Source organism: Zingiber officinale, chromosome 9A (genome assembly GCF_018446385.1).
Source record: "Zingiber officinale cultivar Zhangliang chromosome 9A, Zo_v1.1, whole genome shotgun sequence".
In the NCBI taxonomy this organism is placed as follows: Eukaryota; Viridiplantae; Streptophyta; class Magnoliopsida; order Zingiberales; family Zingiberaceae; genus Zingiber; species Zingiber officinale.
Window position 1 is genome coordinate 69,573,369 of NC_056002.1, and position 21,746 is coordinate 69,595,114.

At 39.5% G+C, this 21,746-nt stretch overlaps 1 protein-coding gene and 1 long non-coding RNA gene across 2 annotated transcripts; both read left to right on the plus strand.

Moving 5' to 3' along the window:
• The first annotated feature begins 499 nt into the window (after window positions 1–499).
• LOC122019257 (protein FAR1-RELATED SEQUENCE 5-like) lies at window positions 500–2,235 on the plus strand. The gene is made up of 2 exons (XM_042576746.1): window positions 500–2,122; window positions 2,197–2,235. Exons 1-2 carry the CDS (start codon window positions 500–502, stop codon window positions 2,233–2,235), a joined length of 1,662 nt encoding a protein of 553 aa, XP_042432680.1.
• A 281-nt stretch (window positions 2,236–2,516) lies between these two features.
• LOC122020119 lies at window positions 2,517–2,927 on the plus strand. The gene is made up of 3 exons (XR_006122101.1): window positions 2,517–2,632; window positions 2,713–2,756; window positions 2,857–2,927. It is a non-coding gene; the product is annotated as an uncharacterized LOC122020119 (long non-coding RNA).
• Window positions 2,928–21,746: the final 18,819 nt, after the last annotated feature.

The window sequence follows — 21,746 nt, forward strand, 5'->3', positions numbered from 1 at the left end:
GCTTCAGTTAACATTTTCTGCAATGGTTCTTGGTTAATTTCCCTTTAGCTAAGTTGTTGTGGTAGATGTATTCTATTTTAGTGTTTCTTAGGTATACTGATTTTCCCTCGTAGGAGCTTCTGTTGCTCTCTCTCTTTAATTTATATATTCTGTTACTTATGACATTTCTATTTCTTAGCTAAGTTGTTGTATTCTATTTCCGTTGGAGCTGGCCAACATGATCAAGTCATATATATTTGATTCTCATATTGGAAAATTATTTAGCAGGAATGAAGTAACCCCTTTTTTGATTCTGTTCACTAGATATCTTTTGCCTGCCAATGTACGATGTCACATAATTTGTTTTCCCTCGAGTCGTTTAACACTATGTTTTAGTTTTACGATATATTTCCTTTGTTTTGTGCAGACTTATTGTTCACTTTTTAGGATCCATTCTCTGTTTCTTTTCTGATTTATGTTATTAACTTTTCTCTTAATAAATGTAGGTGAAGAAAGAAAAATGGAAGAAGGAAAAATTGATTTGAATGAGATGAAGGATAACACCGACCATGTGGATCAAGACCCATCTCCATCTACTGTCGAAGAAGTCAAGCTACCTGAGGTTGGAATGATATTTTCCTCTGAAGAAGAAGTTCGTACTTTTTATAATTCCTATGCTACCAATGTTGGTTTTGGTATTTCGAAATTAGGTGGTAGGAATGGAGATGATGGAAAACAAAAATATTTTTCTATTGGATGTGCCAAAAATCGTAAGAAGGTATCTCAAGCTAAAAATGTTTTGCACCCTCGACCTTCTAGTAAGACAAATTGCAAAGCTAAAATTAATGTAGCTGTTCGAAATGATGGGAACTTTGTGATAACTAGTGTATACATTGAGCATAATCATATTTTGAGCCCTGGAAAGTCACGACATTTTAGATGTAATAAAGTATTGAATTCAGCTACAAAGAGAAAATTAGAATTAAATGATCAAGCTGGAATAACTTTAAGCAAAAGTTTTCACTCTTGTGTAGTTGAGGCTGGAGGTTATGAGAATTTATCATTTGATGAGAGAAATTGTAGAAATTATATTTCAGAAGCTAGAAGGTTGAGATTGGAGGAAGGAGATGCTGAAGCTTTGAGTACTTATTTTTGCCGCATGCAAAGTAGGAACCCAAACTTTTTTTATGTGGTGGATTTAGATGGTGAATCTCGAATAAAAAATATTTTTTGGGCAGATGCAAGATGTAGGGCTGCATATGATTACTTTTGTGATGTTGTGACTTTTGATACAACCTATTTGACTAATAGTTATGACATGCCTTTTGCTCCATTTGTTGGGGTGAATCATCATGGGCAATCTATCTTGTTGGGATGTGGATTAATATCAAGTGAAGACTCAGCAACATTCACATGGTTGTTCAACTCGTGGTTGACATGTATGCACGGATCTGCTCCAAAGGCTATAATCATGGACCAATGTCATGCCATGGCAATCGCAATTGAAAAGATATTTCCGAATTCTCATCATCGTCTATGTCTTTGGCATATTATGAAAAAACTGTCAGCAAAGTTAGGTGGTCATGTTCATTACAAAATGATAAAGAAACAATTGAAGACCATTGTTTATAACTCGCTTACAGTTGATGAGTGTGATGAGAACTGGTTAAAAATGATTGAGGAGTTTAAGTTAGAGAACAATGATTGGTTGAAATCTTTGTATAAGGAACGAAATAGATGGATACCTGTGTATGTTAAAGATCACTTTTGGGTTGGTATGTCTACAACTCAAAGAAGTGAAAGTATGAATGCATTTTTTGATGACTATGTTCATTCTAAAACATCTTTGAAGCAATTTGTTGAGCAGTATGATAGTGCACTGAAGAAGAATATTGAGAATGAAAAAAAATTAGATTTTGTTTCTTTTAATTCTATCATGCCAGTTATTCTTGGTCATCCGATTGAAAGACAATTCCAAAATGCCTACACTAACAATATATTTAAGTTGTTCCAAGATGAAATAAGAGGGTTGATGTTTTGCGATGCCTCTTTGTTGAGGGAAGAAGGGACAACTTTAATATTTGAAGTAGTAGAAAATATGTTGGGACAGAATGGACAACCTGGAAGAGAAGTTTCCTTTAGGGTAAATTATATCGAGTTAGATTGCCAACTGAAGTGTGTGTGTCGTTTGTTTGAGTTCCGAGGAATTTTATGTAGGCATATGATCAAAGTGTTGATGAGAATGAAGGTTATTGAAGTTCCAATGAGTTATATTATGGACAGATGGCGCAAAGATATTAAGCGTGGGTATCAAAGCATCAGTAACATATATGATGATTATGATTGTGGTGAAAAAAGACTTCGGTATAATACTCTCACCCCATTGATGCAAGAGGTTCAACAACTTGGAGCCGAAAGCGACGACATTTGTTCTATTTTGATGGAAATCATGAAAGACACTAAGGAAAAACTTATTATTGCTATGGAGAATGGGCAATCAAGGGCTGAACAACTTGAAGAAGCATCTACATCCGGGACAAAAGCGATACACTCTCCATTGAAAGTAAGAACCAAAGGTCGTCCACCCACAAAGAGAAAACAATCTAAGGTTGAACAAATTGTGAAGAAATCATTTGCAAAGGCCCGAAAGAAGGTATGTGATGTCACTATTTTGTACAAGTATATTGATGTGGTTTTAGCTAGTTTAAAGTTTGTTTATAATTTATCTTGCAGCTATGAGTACTGGTTTTTTGGCTGACGATGGAATGAAAATTCAGGTTAGTTAATGAAAATGCTTGATATCATTGTCTTTTTGATTTACAATTAAGGAAACAATTTTATTGGCTTTGCTTTTGTTTTCCATTTCCATGCCATCAGGTAGAAATTGCAAGTATAATGGTATAAGGCTTTGTTTTCCATTTCCATGCAATTTGTGGTTTATTCCAGTGCAACTTTAAAGTATAGATATTGAAGCAGTGTAAGTATGTTGCAATCCAAGTTTCCTTTGTCTAAATCGTTCCTTTTAACATCTTCGTTCCTTTTTAACATCTTCTTTTGTTTTATTTATCATTTTTATTGGAGCAGATCATGCCTTCTCTAAAGACTTTTGAAAGAACATGGATCATTTTTTGCCTCTGTTACATTGGACGATATATCTGAAGTTGCGGCTTCTGAAGTTGCTGGTTTGGAAGAATATGGATTTTTGTTAAGTTGCTAGTTCTAAAGTTGAAATGGACTTTTGGAAGGAGATGAAATTTCTATTAGCACTATTAAATTTTTATTAGCAATGTTATTGAATTTGTGTATCCTATATTAGCTGGGAGTTTTGTAGACTTGTGTGAATCAAGAATCAATTGTTGATGACTGCAAGAAATATCTTATCAAAATCTTCTTGTTTCCCTTTATCAAATATGCTCTGCAAGGAGCGGCAGTTATTCTGATCCTTAGCTAACAAATGCAACTGATCAATGATATTTGTCTAATGAATAACTTCTGAAATGCAGCGATGAAGATTTCATTTTCTGATTGGAATTATGAAGAAAGGAACCTTCGATTTTTAGAATATCCAAGTTTAGAGCACGATTATTCTGAAATTGGGTCAATTGACTGCATCCACTAGAACTAGATTCAGAAAATAGAGATGAACTCCCTCCATGTAATTTTATTAGAAAATTTTCAGGAAATTTTTGTTCACCAAATCTGCCCAGAACTGCATGTCCATTGGAACTTATGCCATCACTATATAGGAAACATGATGGTTCGTTCATCCCGTTTGGAAGCATAAAGTTGTCACACTGACTAGAATATCCATTAAGATGGTCTCTACCAAGGTTAACAGTTCTAAGCAATGAAGGATTCAACTGATTATTTCTTCCATTGACCATAAAAACATTTTGACAAGGATACTCAACTACCTTGTCCAGCTTGAAGAGGAATGGACATGTAAACTCCTGGTAGTGGCTCATTGCCAGACAAAAGCCAAGTTTCCATGTTTGCTCCTCTTTCAGAATCTCCATCGTGACTCTGAACTACTGGTAGTGGCTCATTGCCAGACAAAAGCAAAGAACTCAACATTTCAATTAAACAATATTTCTATTCGAATACTACAATTAAACATTTAATTAAATATTCAGAAATTTCTCCAACAATGTTTAACCATATAAACTAGCAAACCAAGTTTACGTCCAGAATTACAAATATTTAACAAATTACATTAGAACACCAACATTACTTAACTCTAACTAACCAAATGAACTAACAACACAATCAGGATTATGGCTAAGAGAATCAAGTTCACCATCACTGATACCCAAATGAATTTTGGTACATTGATTATTCCTCCACGAGAAACATTCTGTTCACTTTTAATTTTGCCAGATAAAGCAGTATCGGATGTCACCCACTTTTGCCATCCATGTTGCCCACATTTGTAATATTGTCTTCCGGGATTCTTGGTTGATCTAGAAACACAAACTATTGTTCTTTGTCCGCAGTCCCTACATATTACATCTTGAAATCTCGTATTGTCAATGCTGCTATAACTTGATGATGCCATGAAGTACCTAATAATCAAATTTTCATAACTTAGATTAAAAAAAAATCTGTCATTCTTCACAAAAATAAATCTATAAAAGGGCAAATCAATAATGTTTTTCGCGGATTGCCAATGAGGAGTTGGCCAAGTTAATAACATAAATCAGAAAAGAAACAGAGAATGGATTCTGAAAAGTGAACAATAAGTCTGCACAAAATTGAACTAGAATGCGAAATTGAGGATGCATATAGGATTCACAGAAATTAGGAAAGAAAGTCCCACCACAGAGGAAATATATCGTAAAACTGAAACATAGTGTTAAACGACTCAAGGGAAAACAAATTATGTGACATCGTACATTGGTAGGCAAAAGATATCTAGTGAACAGAATCAAAAAAGGGGTTACTTCATTCCTGCTAAATAATTTTCCAATATGAGAATCAAATATATATGACTTGATCATGTTGGCCAGCTCCAACGGAAATAGAATACAACAACTTAGCTAAGAAATAGAAATGTCATAAGTAACAGAATATATAAATTAAAGAGAGAGAGAAACAGAAGCTCCTACGAGGGAAAATCAGTATACCTAAGAAACACTAAAATAGAATACATCTACCACAACAACTTAGCTAAAGGGAAAATAACCAAGAACCATTGAAGAAAATGTTAACTGAAGCAGAAGAACAGAAGAAAAAGAAGGAGGAGCAAAAGAAAATGTTACCTCAAAGAGTACTCAATACATCTACCACAACAACTTAGCTAAAGGGAAAATAACCAAGAACCATTCAAGAAAATGTTAACTGAAGCAGAACTAAAAGTAGAAGGAGTAGAAGAAAATGTTACCTCAAAGAATACTCAAAGTCACTGCTCCTTGCTCTTCGAAAATGCTAGGAGGAAGACGAAGCTTGCTGGGAGGAGGAATCTGTCGCGGAAGGAGAAGACGCGGCGGTGCTTTTGAAGAAGTTAGGGCACGACACTAATTTCGCTGGGAGGAGGATTAGGGCAGGGGAGGGAGAAGAGAAAATGGCAAAGGAGGGAGATCTGAGAACTACAATGGAGAAATAAGGACTGTGGCAGAGGGAGAAGAGAGAATGGCAGGGGAAGGAGAAGGGGAAGCAAAAGTTGCGAATTCGCTTCGCTTCGCAAGGGGGAAGAGGGTAGAGCGTTACGGCACGCGAAAAAAATCACACATTTTAACGCGGACCGCATTCGCGAAGCGGAGAGAGAGAAGGTTGAGGTGGATATGGCCACGCAGACTGCCAACTCGGTCGCGACAAATTGTCGCGGTAATCTGTCGCGGCGAATATCATTCCTCTTGATAAAATTAAGTTGTGTGTTCGGGGCGAACACGGAATGCTTAATTTTATCGGGAGACCAAAACTAATTCCTCCTCTCGGTCCCTATCGTAGCCTCTTATTTATAGAGTACTATACCCACCTATACCCACCTTCATACCCATGTTATAAGGGGTCGGCCAAGCTAGCTTGAGGACCAAGCTAGGGCCGGCCAAACCTTGGTCCATAGGTGGTCGGCCCTAGCTTGAACCCAATCTTAGGTGGCCGGCCCTATTAAATTAGAAAATAATTTTAATTTTAAATTTTTCTTATGTGGAAGATATAATTTATTGGAGAGATTAAAAATTAAAATATCTCTTTTATAAGTCTCTACAAAAGATTAAAGAAAGAGATTAAATATCTTTCCTTATTTATATATTGGAAGGATATTTTATTTTTCTTCTTTGTAAATTATTCACATGTTGAAAAATTAAAATTATAGAAATTTCTTTTTATCAACCATGAAGGGATTTTAAAGGGAAATTTTATTTTTTAAAATTTCCGAAGACAAAAAGGAATTTTAATTGTTGATTGAAAATTACCTTGTTTGCTCACCATGGTGTGGTCGGCCATATACACTAAGAAAAGGTTTTTAATTTTAATTAATTAAAATTTTCCTTTTCAATGGAAATAGAGTTAAGGAAGATTTTATTAAATTTTCCTTATTTGTCAAGGCTAAAGGATTATAAAAGAGGGGGTTTTGGGTGCCTTCAAGGTGAACAACCTCTATTATTTTCTCCCTCTTTTCTTCCTTGGTGTGGCCGGCTCTTCCCTTTCTCTTCTCTCCATCCTTATGGCTGAAACTCTCTTCTCTCTTGGAGATCAAGTGGTGGCCGGATTCTAGCTTGGAGAAGAAGGAGAGAAAGCTTGCATCCCTTGGAGCATTGGTGGTGCATGTTTTTTCTTCATCCTTGGAGGTGCTCTTGTTTTGGCCGAACCTTGCAAGGAGGAGAAGAAGGTGCTTTTGTGGTTTCTCATCTCGGAAGATCGTTGCCCACACAACGTCCGAGGTTAGAAGAGGAATACGGTAGAAGACCTAGAGGTTTTTGTTTGCAAAAGAAAAGGTATACTAGTATTAAATTTTCGCATCATACTAGTTTTATTTCTTTGTAAAAATACCAAATACAAGAGGCATGCGATTCTAGTATTTCGAATTAGTTTTTGATGTTGTGTTCTTTTATTTTTCTTTTCCTTATGATTTGATTGTTCTTTTTGGTTGACCTAAAGTTATTTAAGGAAATTAAATATTAGCTTTCCTTAAAAGGCTTTGTCTAGGCGGTGGTGGTTGTTCCCATATCCAAGAAGGCCATGTGCCTTGCCATGCAGTCCTGGAAGCCAATTTTGAAAATTAATATTTAATGGAATTAATAACCTAGGTGATTTGGATCGAACGTGTTAAGTTCCGCAGGAGATCCAAGTCTAAAACTAAATGAACAAATAAATTAAACTTTGGATCAAACGTGTTAAGTTCCGCAGGCGATCCAAGTTTAATTTAAAAGAACACATGGTAGTTAAGAAAAGGTTCAGATCTTTGTACAAATTTTTGTACAGTGGAACCATAGGTTTTCCGAGTAGCAACTAACAATTGGTATCAGAGCTAGGGTTTTGCCTCTATGTATTTGGTATTAGTTTAATTATGCACATGTCATACATAATTTAGGCAGGTTAATAGTAGAATGTGCTAACTTTGTGGATGCAGGATCCAACTATTATGGCTTATAGTTATTATGTCTGTGATTGGACCCTTGGACATGTCAAGGGCATTTTATTGTGTGTGCATGATTATATTATAAAATACAGCAGAAGCTGTATTTAGTTTTATTAGGATTTTATTTTTTGATCTAGTTACATGTACATTCCTTTTATGGAATATAGGATCGATGGATGTAAATTTTATTTTATGTTCGATCTAGTTTACATGTACATTCCTTCGAGGAATATAGGATTGAAAAATGTAAAATTCTATTTATGTCGCGGATCGAATCTTACAAGGTGTGGAACCTTTTAAGGACTAGAGGCACAGCGGAACAAGGAGCAAGATGGATGCGACAACTAGACCCGGTGGGAGTGGCCAAGGATGGCAGCAGCTAGGGATGACAACACACGGAGGACAACAATAGATAAAAGCCATAATAGTTGAAAATTAGTTTTTCTATTTATTGCTTTTATATTGTGTTGTGTGTGCATGTTAGTATACATGTTTAGTAGGCTAGCATAGTCAAAATTCCTCACTTTAAATAACTAAGTGGGAGAGGGATTTTAAATAAATTCCACGGTCTCTATTACTGGTTTGTAAGTGATGCAAACAAACTTGCGCGTTGGCTCTGAGTGCCTTCCTCCATATCGGATGAGTTTATTTGTGGATCACTAGAACAAACTTCCATTTTGGATGATTATAGGAAGTTAATTAAGAGCGTGTGATCTTTCCCATCGGAAGGGGCACAATCTTATTAATAGACTTAGTGTCAAGTAATGATATACACTTAGGCACATCTAATAGTATCCTCCCCATCGGAGTCACTGCTATTATTCGTGTGACCAATGGAAACCAACTATTAATTTTATTTGTCAAAAAGTTAGGTTGACAAGATAATAAAATTAATGGGTTAAACCCACCTTTTACAAATGTTGAATTTGTATACGTCCACACTATCGTGGCATACAAAATTCGCGATGTTTTAAGGTGTTGGTTAATTTAAAATAGTATTGTTTGAGGAATCAATATTATTCTAAATTTAGAGTTCTGACAAAAATTATTTGTGATTCTTAAGATGACTTTAAACCCACTGGCCATCATACTAAAAGAGAACAGACTTACTGGTCCTAACTACATAGATTGGAAAATGAACCTGGACATTGTTCTTACTGCTGAAAGCTATAAGTTTGTATTGACTGAACTTTGCCCTGATACACCCAATGCTGAATCTACCCAAGAGGAGATTGAGTATCATAGGAAATGGGTAAAAGCAGATGAGATGGCGCGGTGTTACATTTTGGTTTCAATGTCAAATGTATTGCAACATCAGCATCAAGATTTACCAACAGCCTATGATATTATGAACAATCTCAAGGAACTCTTTGGTCACCAAGATCGGGCCTCTAGGCAAGAAGCCATGAGAAAGATAATGACGACCACCATGCAAGAGGGTACTCCCGTGAGGGATTATATCCTAAAGATGATGGCTTATATAAATGAAATACAAATCCTTGGAGGAGAAATTGATGGGGAAACCTAGATCGATATGATCCTCCAAACGCTACCTAGAAATTTGAGCAATTCCGCCTGAATTATAATATGAATAAAAGGGTATATTCATTGGCAGAACTACTGACAGAACTTCAGGCAGCAGAAGGTTTGTTTCATCACAATTCTTAGATTCACTATGCTGAAAATGGTTCTTCTTCTAAACCGAAAGGAAAGAAGAAGAAGAAACAAGTTAGCTCAGCAAAGAAGGTGAATAAATCTCAGAGTACAGGACCTAAAGTTGGAATGAAGAAGCCGAAGGGCAAGTGCTTCATCTGCAAGAAGTCAGGGCATTGGAAGGCGGACTGTCCTCGTAGGAATCAAAACAACAAAGGTATATCTCATGCTCTAGTTGTTGAAACATGTTTAGCGGTGTTATCTACCAGCACCTGGTGTGTAGATACGGGAGTCACTGATCATGTCTGTAATTCCTTGCAGGGGTTCTAGGAAACCCGACGACTAACAGAAGGAGAGATTACTGTCTACATGGGCAATGCTACTAAGGTGGTGGTTGTTGCAGTGGGAGACGTCTACTTATCTTTTAATAGAAATAGAAATTTGGTTTTAAGAAATTGTCTTTATGTACCCAGTTTTAGAAAGAATTTAATTTCAGTTTCTAAACTGTTTGTGGATGGATATTCAGTTTCCTTTAGTAACTATGTGGTTATTAAGAGAAATAAAGTGATTATCTGTTCTGGTGCATTGGTTGGCAATTTATATACTTTAAATCCAATTTCTCCCACAAAGCAAAATATGGAAATTAATAACACATCTTCTAACTCAAATAAGAGAAAAGAACATTCAGAAATGAACCAAGCATATCTTTGGCATCTAAGGCTTGGTTATATTAACTTAAGTATGATTCAAAGGCTTATAGCCGATGGACTCTTGGGTTCATTAGAGTTGGAAAATTTTCCAACTTGTGAATCTTGCTTGGAAGGTAAAAATGACCAAGAGGCCTTTTAAGGCCAAGGGGTATAGAGCCAAAGAAGTGTTAGAATTGGTTCATTCTGATTTGTGTCGTCCTATGTCTATCCAGGTGAGAGGTGGTTTTGAATATTTTGTCTCTTTTATAGATGATTATTCAAGATACTGATACATTTACCTAATGCGCCGCAAGTCTGAGTGCTTTGATAAGTTCAAAGAGTACAAGGCTGATATGGAAAAATGACTAGGTAAAAGTATCAAGACACTACGGTCTGATCGTGGTGGCGAATACCTCTTAGGAGAGTTTAGGAATTACTTATCAGAGGCCGGGATTCAATCCCTATTGTCTGCACCTGGTACACCCCAACAGAATGGTGTGGCAGAACGAAGGAATAGGACTCTTATGGAGATGGATGATGAGTTATTCAGAATTACCAAATTCGTTTTGGGGATTCGCTCTAGAAACGACAGCGCACATTCTGAACTTAGTACCTTCTAAATCAGTATCTTCTACTCTCACAGAATTGTGGAATGGGCGAAAGCCCAGTCTAAGACATATTCAAATTTGGGGTAGTCCAGCACATGTGCTGAAACCAGATGCTGATAAGTTAGAATCTCGTACAGAAGTTCGCGTGTTTGTGGGTTATCCCAGAGGAACGAAAGGTGGTTTATTTTATAGTCCTAAAGACCAGAAGGTCATTGTTAGCACCAATGTCTAGTTTTTAGAAGAAGACTATATAATGGATCATAAGCCCAGTAGCAAAATTATTTTAGAAGAACTTAGAGAGGACATGTCTACTTTAGTACCAACAGTACAAGATGAAGTACCACAAGAGACTTCAACACGTGTCACACATGATACACAACCACAGACGGTGCCTCGTCGTAGTGGGAGAGTTGTGAGGGAACTTGAGAGATTCATGTTTTTGGGAGAGTCTTCGGACTTGATCCCGGGTAAACATGAACCTGATCCCCAAACATATGACGAAGCACTCCAAGATATAGATGCAGTATCTTGGCAAAAGGCAATGAATTCTGAAATAGAGTCTATGTACTCTAATAAGGTCTAGGAGTTTGTAGAACCACCTGATGGTGTAAAAGTCGTTGGATGCAAGTGGATTTACAAAAGAAAAGAGGGACAGACGGGAAGGTAGAAACCTTGAAAGCTAGGCTTGTTGAGAAAGGGCACACTCAGAAAGAGGGAATCGATTATGAGGAGACCTTTTCACCGGTAGTCATGCTTAAGTCTATCCGGATACTCTTATCCATTGTTGCTCATATGGATTATGAGATTTGGCAAATGGATGTCAAGACAACTTTTCTTAATGGATGTCTTGAAGAGAACATCCATATGAAGCAACCAGAAGGGTTCATTGAAAAAGGCAAAGAGCATCTAGTGTGCAAGCTCAATCGGTCCATTTATGAACTGAAGCAAGTTTCAAGGTCTTGGAACATCCGGTTTAATGAAGTAATCCAGTCATATGGATTTATTCAGTGTCCGAATGAGTCTTGTGTATACAAGAAGTGTAACAGAAACGTGGTGGTATTTCTTGTACTATACGTAGATAATATTTTGTTAATTGGCAACAATGTCAAGGTATTATCGGATGTAAGGGTATGGTTGTCCAAAAAATTTGATATGAAGGACTTAGGAGATTGTGCACACATTCTTGGGATCAAAATTATAAGGGATCACAAGAAAAGAATGTTGTGTTTGTCCCAAGCTTCATATATGGATACAATCCTTGCTCATTTTAGCCTGTAAAATTCCAAGAAAGGTTTCTTACCTTTTAGGCATGGAGTAGCTCTATCTAAAGAGATGTCTCTAAAGACATCAAAGGAGATAGAGGACATGAAAGTAGTTCCTTATGCTTCGGCTGTAGGAAGCCTTACGTATGCAATGCTGTGTATGAGACCTGATATCTGTTTTGCCGTGGGCATGGTTAGCAGATATCAGAGTAACCCTGGACAAGGACATTGAACTACGATAAAGCATATATTAAAGTACCTAAGAAGGACTAGAGATTATATGCTAGTTTACAAAGCAGACGATTTGCTCCCTTTGGGTTACACGGATTCAGATTTCCAATCAGATAGGGACAACAGTAAGTCTACATGAGGCTATGTGTTTACTTTAGGAGGTGGAGCCATTGCATGGAGGAGTATAACGACCCGCCTTCTACTAACTAAGCTGTAAGGTCGATCGTCACATTATGTTGTGCTAACTAATCCATGACCATCATTAAGTCTAATTGCGGAAGCTGTACTAATTAAAATCTTGCTAGACTATTAACATTTCTTTACTCTATATGTGCTATGAGGTGTAATCTAAGCTATTCATATCATGTTTTACATTCCCCATGGTCAAGGAACTGAAATAAATGTTTTCCAGCTGTTATCAGGCTTCCCAATCGATCCACGGATCGATTGGAATGGTTGAATCGATCCAGTGATCGATTCAGCCGACTACTGTATGCGGGACTTGAATTGGATCGATCCAGTGATCGATCTAGCACGCTACTGTGCTCGGGGCGATATTCTAGATCGATCGGCTGATCGATCCAGTATGGTCAATCGATCCAGTGATCGATCCCAGAGCTCTCTGTTCGCGACAGAAATTGCTGGATCGATCGACGGATCGATCCAGAAGCCTACTGTTCGCGAAACAAATTGCCCAATCGATCAGCTGATCGATTGGGGTTTCTGATTTTGCAGCTAAACTCTGATTTCAGCACTGTTTCGTGCCTCAATTACATTACAAATTCTAAAATATCTAGAAAACATTCTAATAACAATTAGCTAGCATTCTAAACAGGTTTACTAACAATCTAAGCAGAGTTTCTATTACTCAGTGCATGCAAACACTTAAATAAGCAAAAGTAGCATAATAAGAAATGCTAAGTTCATAAATGTTCAAAACAAGGTTCCCTGCGATTCCCTAAGATCTTTATTCCAAGTTCCATCCACACACATCTTCATCGCATTGCTCTCCAGCCTCCGCTAGTCCATCTTTCCTTTACCTTTATCTGCAGTATAAGGAAAAAGTATCTATAAGCTTTCACTTAGTAAGAAACCATCTACCTCACTAAAACATGCAATCGATGCAAATCATGTTTTGAAAACATGCTATTTAAAACATGTACTGATTGAACTAAAACATGGCATGCTATCATACAATACATAGCAATCAAAAGCTAGTCATGGCATACTATCATCTAAGCTTGTGTAACATGAACTGAACATAGAGCTATCATACATAATCATAAGAGTGAGCTGAGCTGAAGCATAAACTGAGCTAAACTAAACTAAGCTAGTACTGAATTTAAACCGTATACACAACTGATTTGTGAGAGTTTAAAAACTATACATATAATAGATGAAAATATATAATCATGCTGCTAATGGGTCCGGCAACTGTACGTGCTATGCACGCATCCCTAACTAGACCCGGGTTTGCAAGTCCCGAATTTAGTAGGGTTTACTAGGTTATCTAAACCTAGGGACGACTGTGGGAGCCCAACCCAATGGATATCTAATCCAGTACAGTGCCACTGAGAAAGTAAAATACTGAACATAAGCTAATAAATTCTTGTCTTGCTTTTACTAGGTTGTCTAAACCCAGAACTAGGTTATCTAAACCTAGAGGCGACTGTAGGAGCCCACCCATTGGACATCTAGTCCTGTAAAAGCTGAAGCAAGACTAAATAAGCTGTAAAAATGCTTCTATTACATTTATCTAAGCTACTAAAATGCCTAGGTTGCATTTCACTGTGCTAAACAATTTAATCGAACACTTAGTATGCGCTAATTCGCATCCTTTATGTCGAAAGTCTACATACTACTAAACTAAAACATGGAATTCACACGAAAGCTACTTATACTGCAGGTGAGGGGTTTCTTACCTTCTACGCGAAGTTTCTTACAAATCTGATCGCTAGGTTTTCCGGAGAAGAGATCTTCTTGACGATCTTCTCGCGTCTATGCGTTCTTCTCACGGAGAGGAGCGTCCTCGTATCCCTTATGTCACTGGGAGGTGCTCCTAGGGCCCTTGGCTTGGTGCGCGGAGAGAGAGAGGGGAAGAAGGAGGGGTCGGCGGTGAGGGTTTTAGGAGGGAAAAGTTACGATCAAATAACTCTTCACTAATTTATTTCCCTATTTATATTAAGTGATCTAATTCGCCCCAACTCTAACTTAAATAAAATTGTTTCCCTTTCCTCTCAGCACGGCCCTGATGAGTTCACTTGGTTACTAGAATCCGCTATAAGTCGTAGGATCCAATAGGTCTCGGGTTCAATACCCGCGTAGGCTATTTTACGGTTCTATTTATTTTTGCTACTTCCGCTACTCTAAAAATTCCATAAAAATATCCTAAAATTCCAGAAAAATCATAGAATATTTCTAAAATAGTTTTTTTAATTTTTTGGGCGTTATAATCCCCCATACCTTATAAAAACTTCATTCTCGAACTTAGAATAACTCGGGTACTTCTATCTCCCAGGTTGCCTCTTCTGCTGTGTGACTTTGCCAAATTACTTTCACTAATTGTACTTCCTTGTTCCGCAATTTCTTAACTGCTCAGTCTATTATCTGAATAGGCTGACTGTCATAGCTGAGGTCTTCGCGGACTTGTACCAGCGGGGGCTCAATCACCTGGGTGGCATCTGGGATATGCTTCTTCAGCATCGAGACATGAAATACATTGTGGACAGCTGACATCTCCTGGGGTAGCTCTAGCTCATATGCTACCTTGCCAACTCTTCTGCTGATAAGGTATGGTCCCACATATCTGGGACTTAGTTTGCCCTTCTTCCCAAAACACATTACTCCCTTCATGGAAGCTACTCTGAGGAATACTGAATCCCCAACTGAGAACTCTAAAGGTCTGCGCCGTGTATCAGCATAGCTTTTCTGGCGGCTCTGAGCTGTCTCTATCCTCTGGCGGATCTGCCACTAGATCTGTCTGAAGTTCTAGTTCTTTCTGTTCACCACTCTCATACCAGCAGATTGGAGATCTACACCTCCGCCCATAGAGAGCCTCATAAGGTGCCATGCCGATGGTGGCCTGATAGCTGTTGTTGTATGCAAATTCTGCTAAGCTCAGATATCTGCACCAACTTCCTTTGAAATCTAGGGCACATGCTCGGAGCATATCTTCGAGTACCTGATTTACCAGCTCCGTCTGTCCATCTGTCTGAGGATGGAAAGCTGTGCTGAACTTTAGCTTCGTGCCCAAAGCTGACTATACACATTCCCAGAAGTGTGATGTGAACCTACTGTCCCTGTCTGAAATAATGGTTCGTGGGACTCCATGTAATCTAACGATCTCCTTGAGATACAACTGAGCTAGCTGTTCTATGGAGTAGGATATCCTGATAGCTAAGAAGTGGGCTGATTTATTCAACCTGTCGACTATTACCCAGATGGTATCAAAACCATTCGTGGTTCTGGGTAATCCCACTATGAAATCCATAGAAATGTCTTCCCACTTCCATTTTGGGATCTGAATAGGCTGCAAAGCTCCTCCTGCTCTCTGGTGTTCTTCCTTGACCCTCTGACAGGTCAGACAGGTGCTAACATATCTAGCGATGTCTCTTTTCATCCCAGGCCACCAAAAACGTTTCTTCAAGTCCTGATACATTTTGGTGGAGCCAGGATGCATCGCATAGGGGGTCTTGTGAGCCTCATCTAAAATCTTTCTTCATAGTTCCTCCTAATCTGGAACACATAATCTGTCGCCAAAGTACAACACCCCGCTAGCGGACACTCTGAATTCTCCACTTTCTGTTTCTGCTAATCCTTGCTTGATTTTCTGAATTTCAGGATCCTGCTCCTGAGCTGTCTGGAGATCACCAAGCAAGGTAGACTCTAATGTCATAGTAGAGAGCTGTCCAACAATGAGTTCGAGATCGAAATCTGTGATCTCTTTCGTAGGGGCGGTGACATGGCTGCTAGAGATAATAGGGCAGCACTGGACTTCCTGCTAAGGGTGTCTGCTACCCTATTTGCTTTTCCTGGGTGGTAGAGGATGTCTATATCGTAGTCTTTGACCAGCTCTAGCCATCTGCGCTGTCACATATTCAGATCCTTCTGAGTGAAGAAATACTTCAGACTCTGATGATCTGTATATACTCTGCACTGAGCTCCATACAAATAATGTCTCCAAATCTTGAGAGCGAACACCACTGCTGCAAGCTCGAGGTCATAAGTGGGGTAATTCCTCTCATAATCCTTGAGTTGTCTGGAGGCGTAGGCGATCACCTTGCCATTTTGCATCAGCACTGCTCCTAGTCCCAATTTAGAGGCATCACTATATATATCAAAGCTATCTGTGTTTCCTGGTAGAGTCAGAATAGGTGCGCTGGTCAATCTCCTTTTCAGCTCGCTGAAACTGTTCTCGCAGTCCTCTGTCCACTGAAACTTTCTGTTCTTTCTGGTAAGAGCTGTCAGTGGAGAAGTCCTCTACGAATTTCCTGTAATAACTTGCTAATCCCAGAAAGCTTCTGATCTCGCTGGCATTCTTGGGTCTTTTCCAGTTACTCACAGCTTCTATCTTACTGGGGTCTACCATGATACCATCCTTTGAGATGACGTGACCCAGGAAGGACACCTGATCTAACCAAAATTCACATTTTGTGAACTTGGCGTATAGCTGGTTCTGCTGAAGGGTCTGCAATACTATTTTCAGGTGCTCTACGTGTTCTTCCTGAGTTCCTGAATAGATAATGATGTCATCGATGAATACCATAATGAACTTATCTAAGTATTCTCTGAATACCCTGTTCATGAGGTCCATGAAAGTAGCTGGAGCATTTGTCACGCCAAAGGGCATGACTACGAACTCATAATGTCCGTATCTGGTTCCGAATGATGTCTTGGGTATGTCCCTTTCTTTGACCTTCACCTGATGATAACCTGATCTGAGGTCTATCTTAGAGAACACTGCTGCTCCCTTTAGCTGATCGAACAGGTCATCTATTCTGGGAAGAGGATACCTGTTCTTGATGGTGACTTGGTTCAGTGCCCGGTAATCTATACATAGGTGCATGCTCCCGTCCTTCTTCTTCACGAACAATATAGGTGCTCCCCATGGTGAGTGACTAGGGCGTATGAATCCTTTATCAAGCATCTCCTGTAGTTGCTCATGAAGTTCCTTCAGTTCTGCTGGGGTCATGCAGTACGGCGCTTTGGAAATAGGATTTGTACCGGGAATGAGTTCTATCTCAAATTCAATCTCCCTGTCTGGTGCTAGACCTGGTAACTCCTCAGGGAAGACTGCTCGGTAGTCACATACGACTCAGACCTCTACTAGCTGTTGGTCCTTGTCCTGACTGGTACTGACTACATGTGCTAAAAATCCCGTACATCCTGAATCCATTAATCTATGTGCCTTCATAGCTGAGAGAAATTTCTTAGGCTTTCTCTTTGGTTCTCCGATGTACTCAAACTGCACTTCTGCTTCAGGTTGGAATATGACTTTCTATTTACGGCACTCTATGGAAGCACCGTATCTAATCAGGAATCAGTCATATTTAGCACTATCAGATCACAAAAGAGTTCTCTGTCTGCTATAATGACTGGCACTGCTCTGAGCCAGTGCGTGGATGCCATAATTTCTCATGAAGGTAACGTCGTCAGAAACTGACTACTGAGTACCTTTAGAGGTATTGCTAACTTCTCGGCAAATGTCCTGGATATATAAGAATGGGTTGCCCCAGTATCGAATAAGACAGTTGAACTTTGCTGTAAAATACTAATCTGACCTGTAACAACTGTCGAGGCATTTGCTACGTCCTCTCTGGTCAGTGAGTAGATCCGTACATTCGCCATAGCTAGAGGGGCTTCTAGTCTGCCCTGGCTAATGTGTGGACCATCTAAGGTGGCCTGCATCTGATGCAACTGTGTTGGCTTGGCTTCGTACTGGATCGGCTGTGGTGGAGGAAAGATGGTCTTGTTCGGACACTACTTGGCCATATGCCCTTCCTGTCCACATTCAAAGCATCCTCGTGTGCCCTTACGACAAACTCCAGGATGGAATTTCCCACAAGTAGCACATTTTGGATAGCTGGGCTGTTTACTAGCTGGTCCTCCTTTTGGGTAACTCCCTGGTTTGCGCTTGTTGCTGGAGTTCCCTTTCCAGTTAGAGCCATGGGAGCTGTGACCCTGCTGTTTCTGAGTACCTGAGCCTCCTTGACCTTTAGATTCTGAGAGGACTTGCTTCTGCTGCTTTATACTGTTCTGGTAGTGCTCGGTAGTCAGAGCACTGCTGGCTAGTTCTTCGATGGTTTGCGGCCTGTGAACGCCGCCAGCCACATTCACTGCTATTTCCGGCCTCAGCATCTTGAGCATTAACCGAACTCGTTCTTTTTCTGTACTGACTAGTTCAGGGCATAGATGAGCCAATCTGTTGAATTTCTTCACGGCTTCCTCCACTGAAAGGTTGCCCTGGCGAAACTCAGTGAACTCGTCGTAGTGGCGGTTTGTAACCCGCATGTGAAAGAACTCCTCGAAGAATTCTTTCTCGAAGTCAGCCCATGTCATCTGATTTACTGAGCGATTCGCTCTAATTCTCTCCCACCACATACGTGCATCTCCTGCCAGATAGAAGGAGGCACACTTCACCTTTTCATACTCTGGCCAGTCCAGAAGCTCCATCGTACTTTCCAGTATTTTGAACCAGGCTTGAGCATCCCATGGTTCACTGGTGCCTGAGAAATTCTCTGGCTTGACTCTCTGCCACTGGATCAGATAGGCTTCCCTCTGTGTTCCTACTGCTGGGGCTACTAGTACTGTAGGCTGGATTGGTGGAACCTCTAAGACTACTGGTGTCGCTAAGTTTGGTTCCGGGGTGACTGTGGGGGTATTCTGCTGACTAGCCTTCATGGTGGCTATCTCCTGTTGTTGTTCAGCTAGCTGCTGCTGTAACTGAGCCACTAATGCTGTAAGGTCTAGGGGAGGCACTGAACTGCCTGCCTCATGCTGGGGCTCAGTAGCTGGTGCCCTTCTAGCTGGGCGTCCTCGTGCCATTGCTAAAGACATAGAGGATATACATAACTAAGGCAATCATGTTTATATAACTACTATCACTATCATGTTAGGTACTATCATCAATCAACATGCTACATTATCTATAAACATGAAAGAAAGAACACAATAAAGAGAGAGACGTTTCTTACTTGAAAGCTGGAGGTTCAATGCTGATGTGTGTGTAGGAAGTATGGAAACTGCTCTAATACCACTCTGTAACGACCCGCCTTCTACTAACTAAGCTGTAAGGCCGATCGTCACATTATGCTGTGCTAACTAATCCATGACCATCATTAAGTCTAATTGTGGAAGCTGTACTAATTAAAATCTTGCTAAACTATTAACATTTCTTTACTCTATATGTGCTATGAGGTGTAATCTAAGCTATTCATATCATGTTTTACATCCCCCATGGTCAAGGAACTGAAATAAATGTTTTCCAGCTATTATCAGGCTTCCCAATCGATCCACGGATTGATTGGAATGGTTGAATCGATCCAGTGATCGATTCAGCCGGTTACTGTATGCGGGACTTGAGTTAGATCGATCCAGTGATCGATCCAACACGCTACTGTGCTCGGGGCGATATTCTGGATCGATCGGCTGATCGATCCAGTATGGTCAATACATCCAGCGATCGATCCCAGAGCTCTCTGTTCGCGACAGAAATTGCTGGATCAATCGGCGGATCAATCCAGAAGCCTACTGTTCACGGAACAAATTGCCCAATCGATCAGCTGATCGATTGGGAACCCCCAATCGATCGGTGGATCGATTGGGGTTTCTGATTTTGCAGCTAAACTCTGATTTCAGCACTGTTTCGTGCCACAATCACATTACAAATTCTAAAATGTCTAGAAAACATTCTAATAACAATTAGCTAGCATTCTAAACAGGTTTACTAACAATCTAAGCAGAGTTTCTATTACTCCATGCATGCAAACACTTAAATAAGCAAAAGTAGCGTAATAAGAAATGCTAAGTTCATAAATGTTCAAAACAAGGTTCCCTGTGATTCCCTAAGATCTTTATTCCAAGTTCCATCCACACACATCTTCATCACATTGCCCTCCAGCCTCCGCTAGTCCATCTTTCCTTACCCTTTATCTGCAGTATAAGGAAAAAGTATCTGTAAGCTTTCGCTTAGTAAGAAATCATCTACCTCACTAAAACATGCAATCGATGCAAATCATGCTTTGAAAACATGCTATTTAAAACATGTACTGATTGAACTAAAGCATGGCATGCTATCATACAATACATAGCAATCAAAAGCTAGTCATGGCATACTATCATCTAAGCATGTGTAACATGAACTGAACATAGAGCTATCATACATAATCATAAGAGTGAGCTGAGCTGAAGCATGAACTAAGCTAAACTAAACTAAGCTAGTACTGAATTTAAACCGTATACACAACTGATTTGTGAGAGTTTAAAAACTATACATATAATAGATGAAAATATATAATCATGCTGCTAATGGGCCCGGCAACTGTACGTGCTATGCGTGCATCCCTAACTAGACCCGGGTTTGCAAGTCCCGAATTTAGTAGAGTTTACTAGGTTATCTAAACCTAGGGACGACTGTGGGAGCCCAACCCAATGGATATCTAATCCAGTACAGTGCCACTGAGAAAGTAAAATACTGAACATAAGCTAATAAATTCTTGTCTTGCTTTTACTAGGTTGTCTAAACCCAGAACTAGGTTATCTAAACCTAGAGGCGACTGTAGGAGCCCACCCATTGGACATCTAGTCCTGTAAAAGCTGAAGCAAGACTAAATAAGCTGTAAAAATGCTTCTATTGCATTTATCTAAGCTACTAAAATGCCTAGGTTGCATTTCACTGTGCTAAACAATTTAATCGAACACTTGGTATGCGCTAATTCGTATCCTTTGTGTCGAAAGTCTACATACTACTAAACTAAAACATGGAATTCACACGAAAGCTACTTATACTGCAGGTGAGGGGTTTCTTACCTTCTACGTGAAGTTTCTTACAAATCTGATCGCTAGGTTTTCCAGAGAAGAGATCTTCTTGACGATTTTCGCGTCTATGTGTTCTTCTCGCGGAGAGGAGCGTCCTCGTATCCCTTATGTCGCCAGGAGGTGCTCCTAGGGCCCTTGGCTTGGTGCGCCGAGAGAGAGAGGGGAAGAAGGAGGGGTCGGCGGTGAGGGTTTTAGGAGGAGAAAAGTTACGATCAAATAACTCTTCACTAATTTATTTCCCTATTTATATTAAGTGATCTAATTCGCCCCAACTCTAACTTAAATAAAATTGTTTCTCTTTCCTCTCAGCACGGCCCTGCTGGGTTCACTTCGTTACTAGAGTCCGCTATAAGTCGTAGGATCCAATAGGTCTCGGGTTCAATACCCGCGTAGGCTATTTTACGGTTCTATTTATTTTTGCTACTTCCGCTACTCTAAAAATTCCATAAAAATATCCTAAAATTCCAGAAAAATCATAGAATATTTCTAAAATAGTTTTGAGAATTTTTCGGGCGTTACAAGGAGTGTTAAGCAGAAATGCGTTTCGGACTCAACCATGGAAGCTGAGTATGTAGTAGCATCTGAGGCAGCTAAAGAAGCAGTATGGCTCAGGAACTTTCTAATGGACTTAGATGTGATTCCTGGTTTGCCTAAAATCATCACAATTTATTGTGATAATAGTGGTGCAGTTGCAAACTCGAAGGAACCA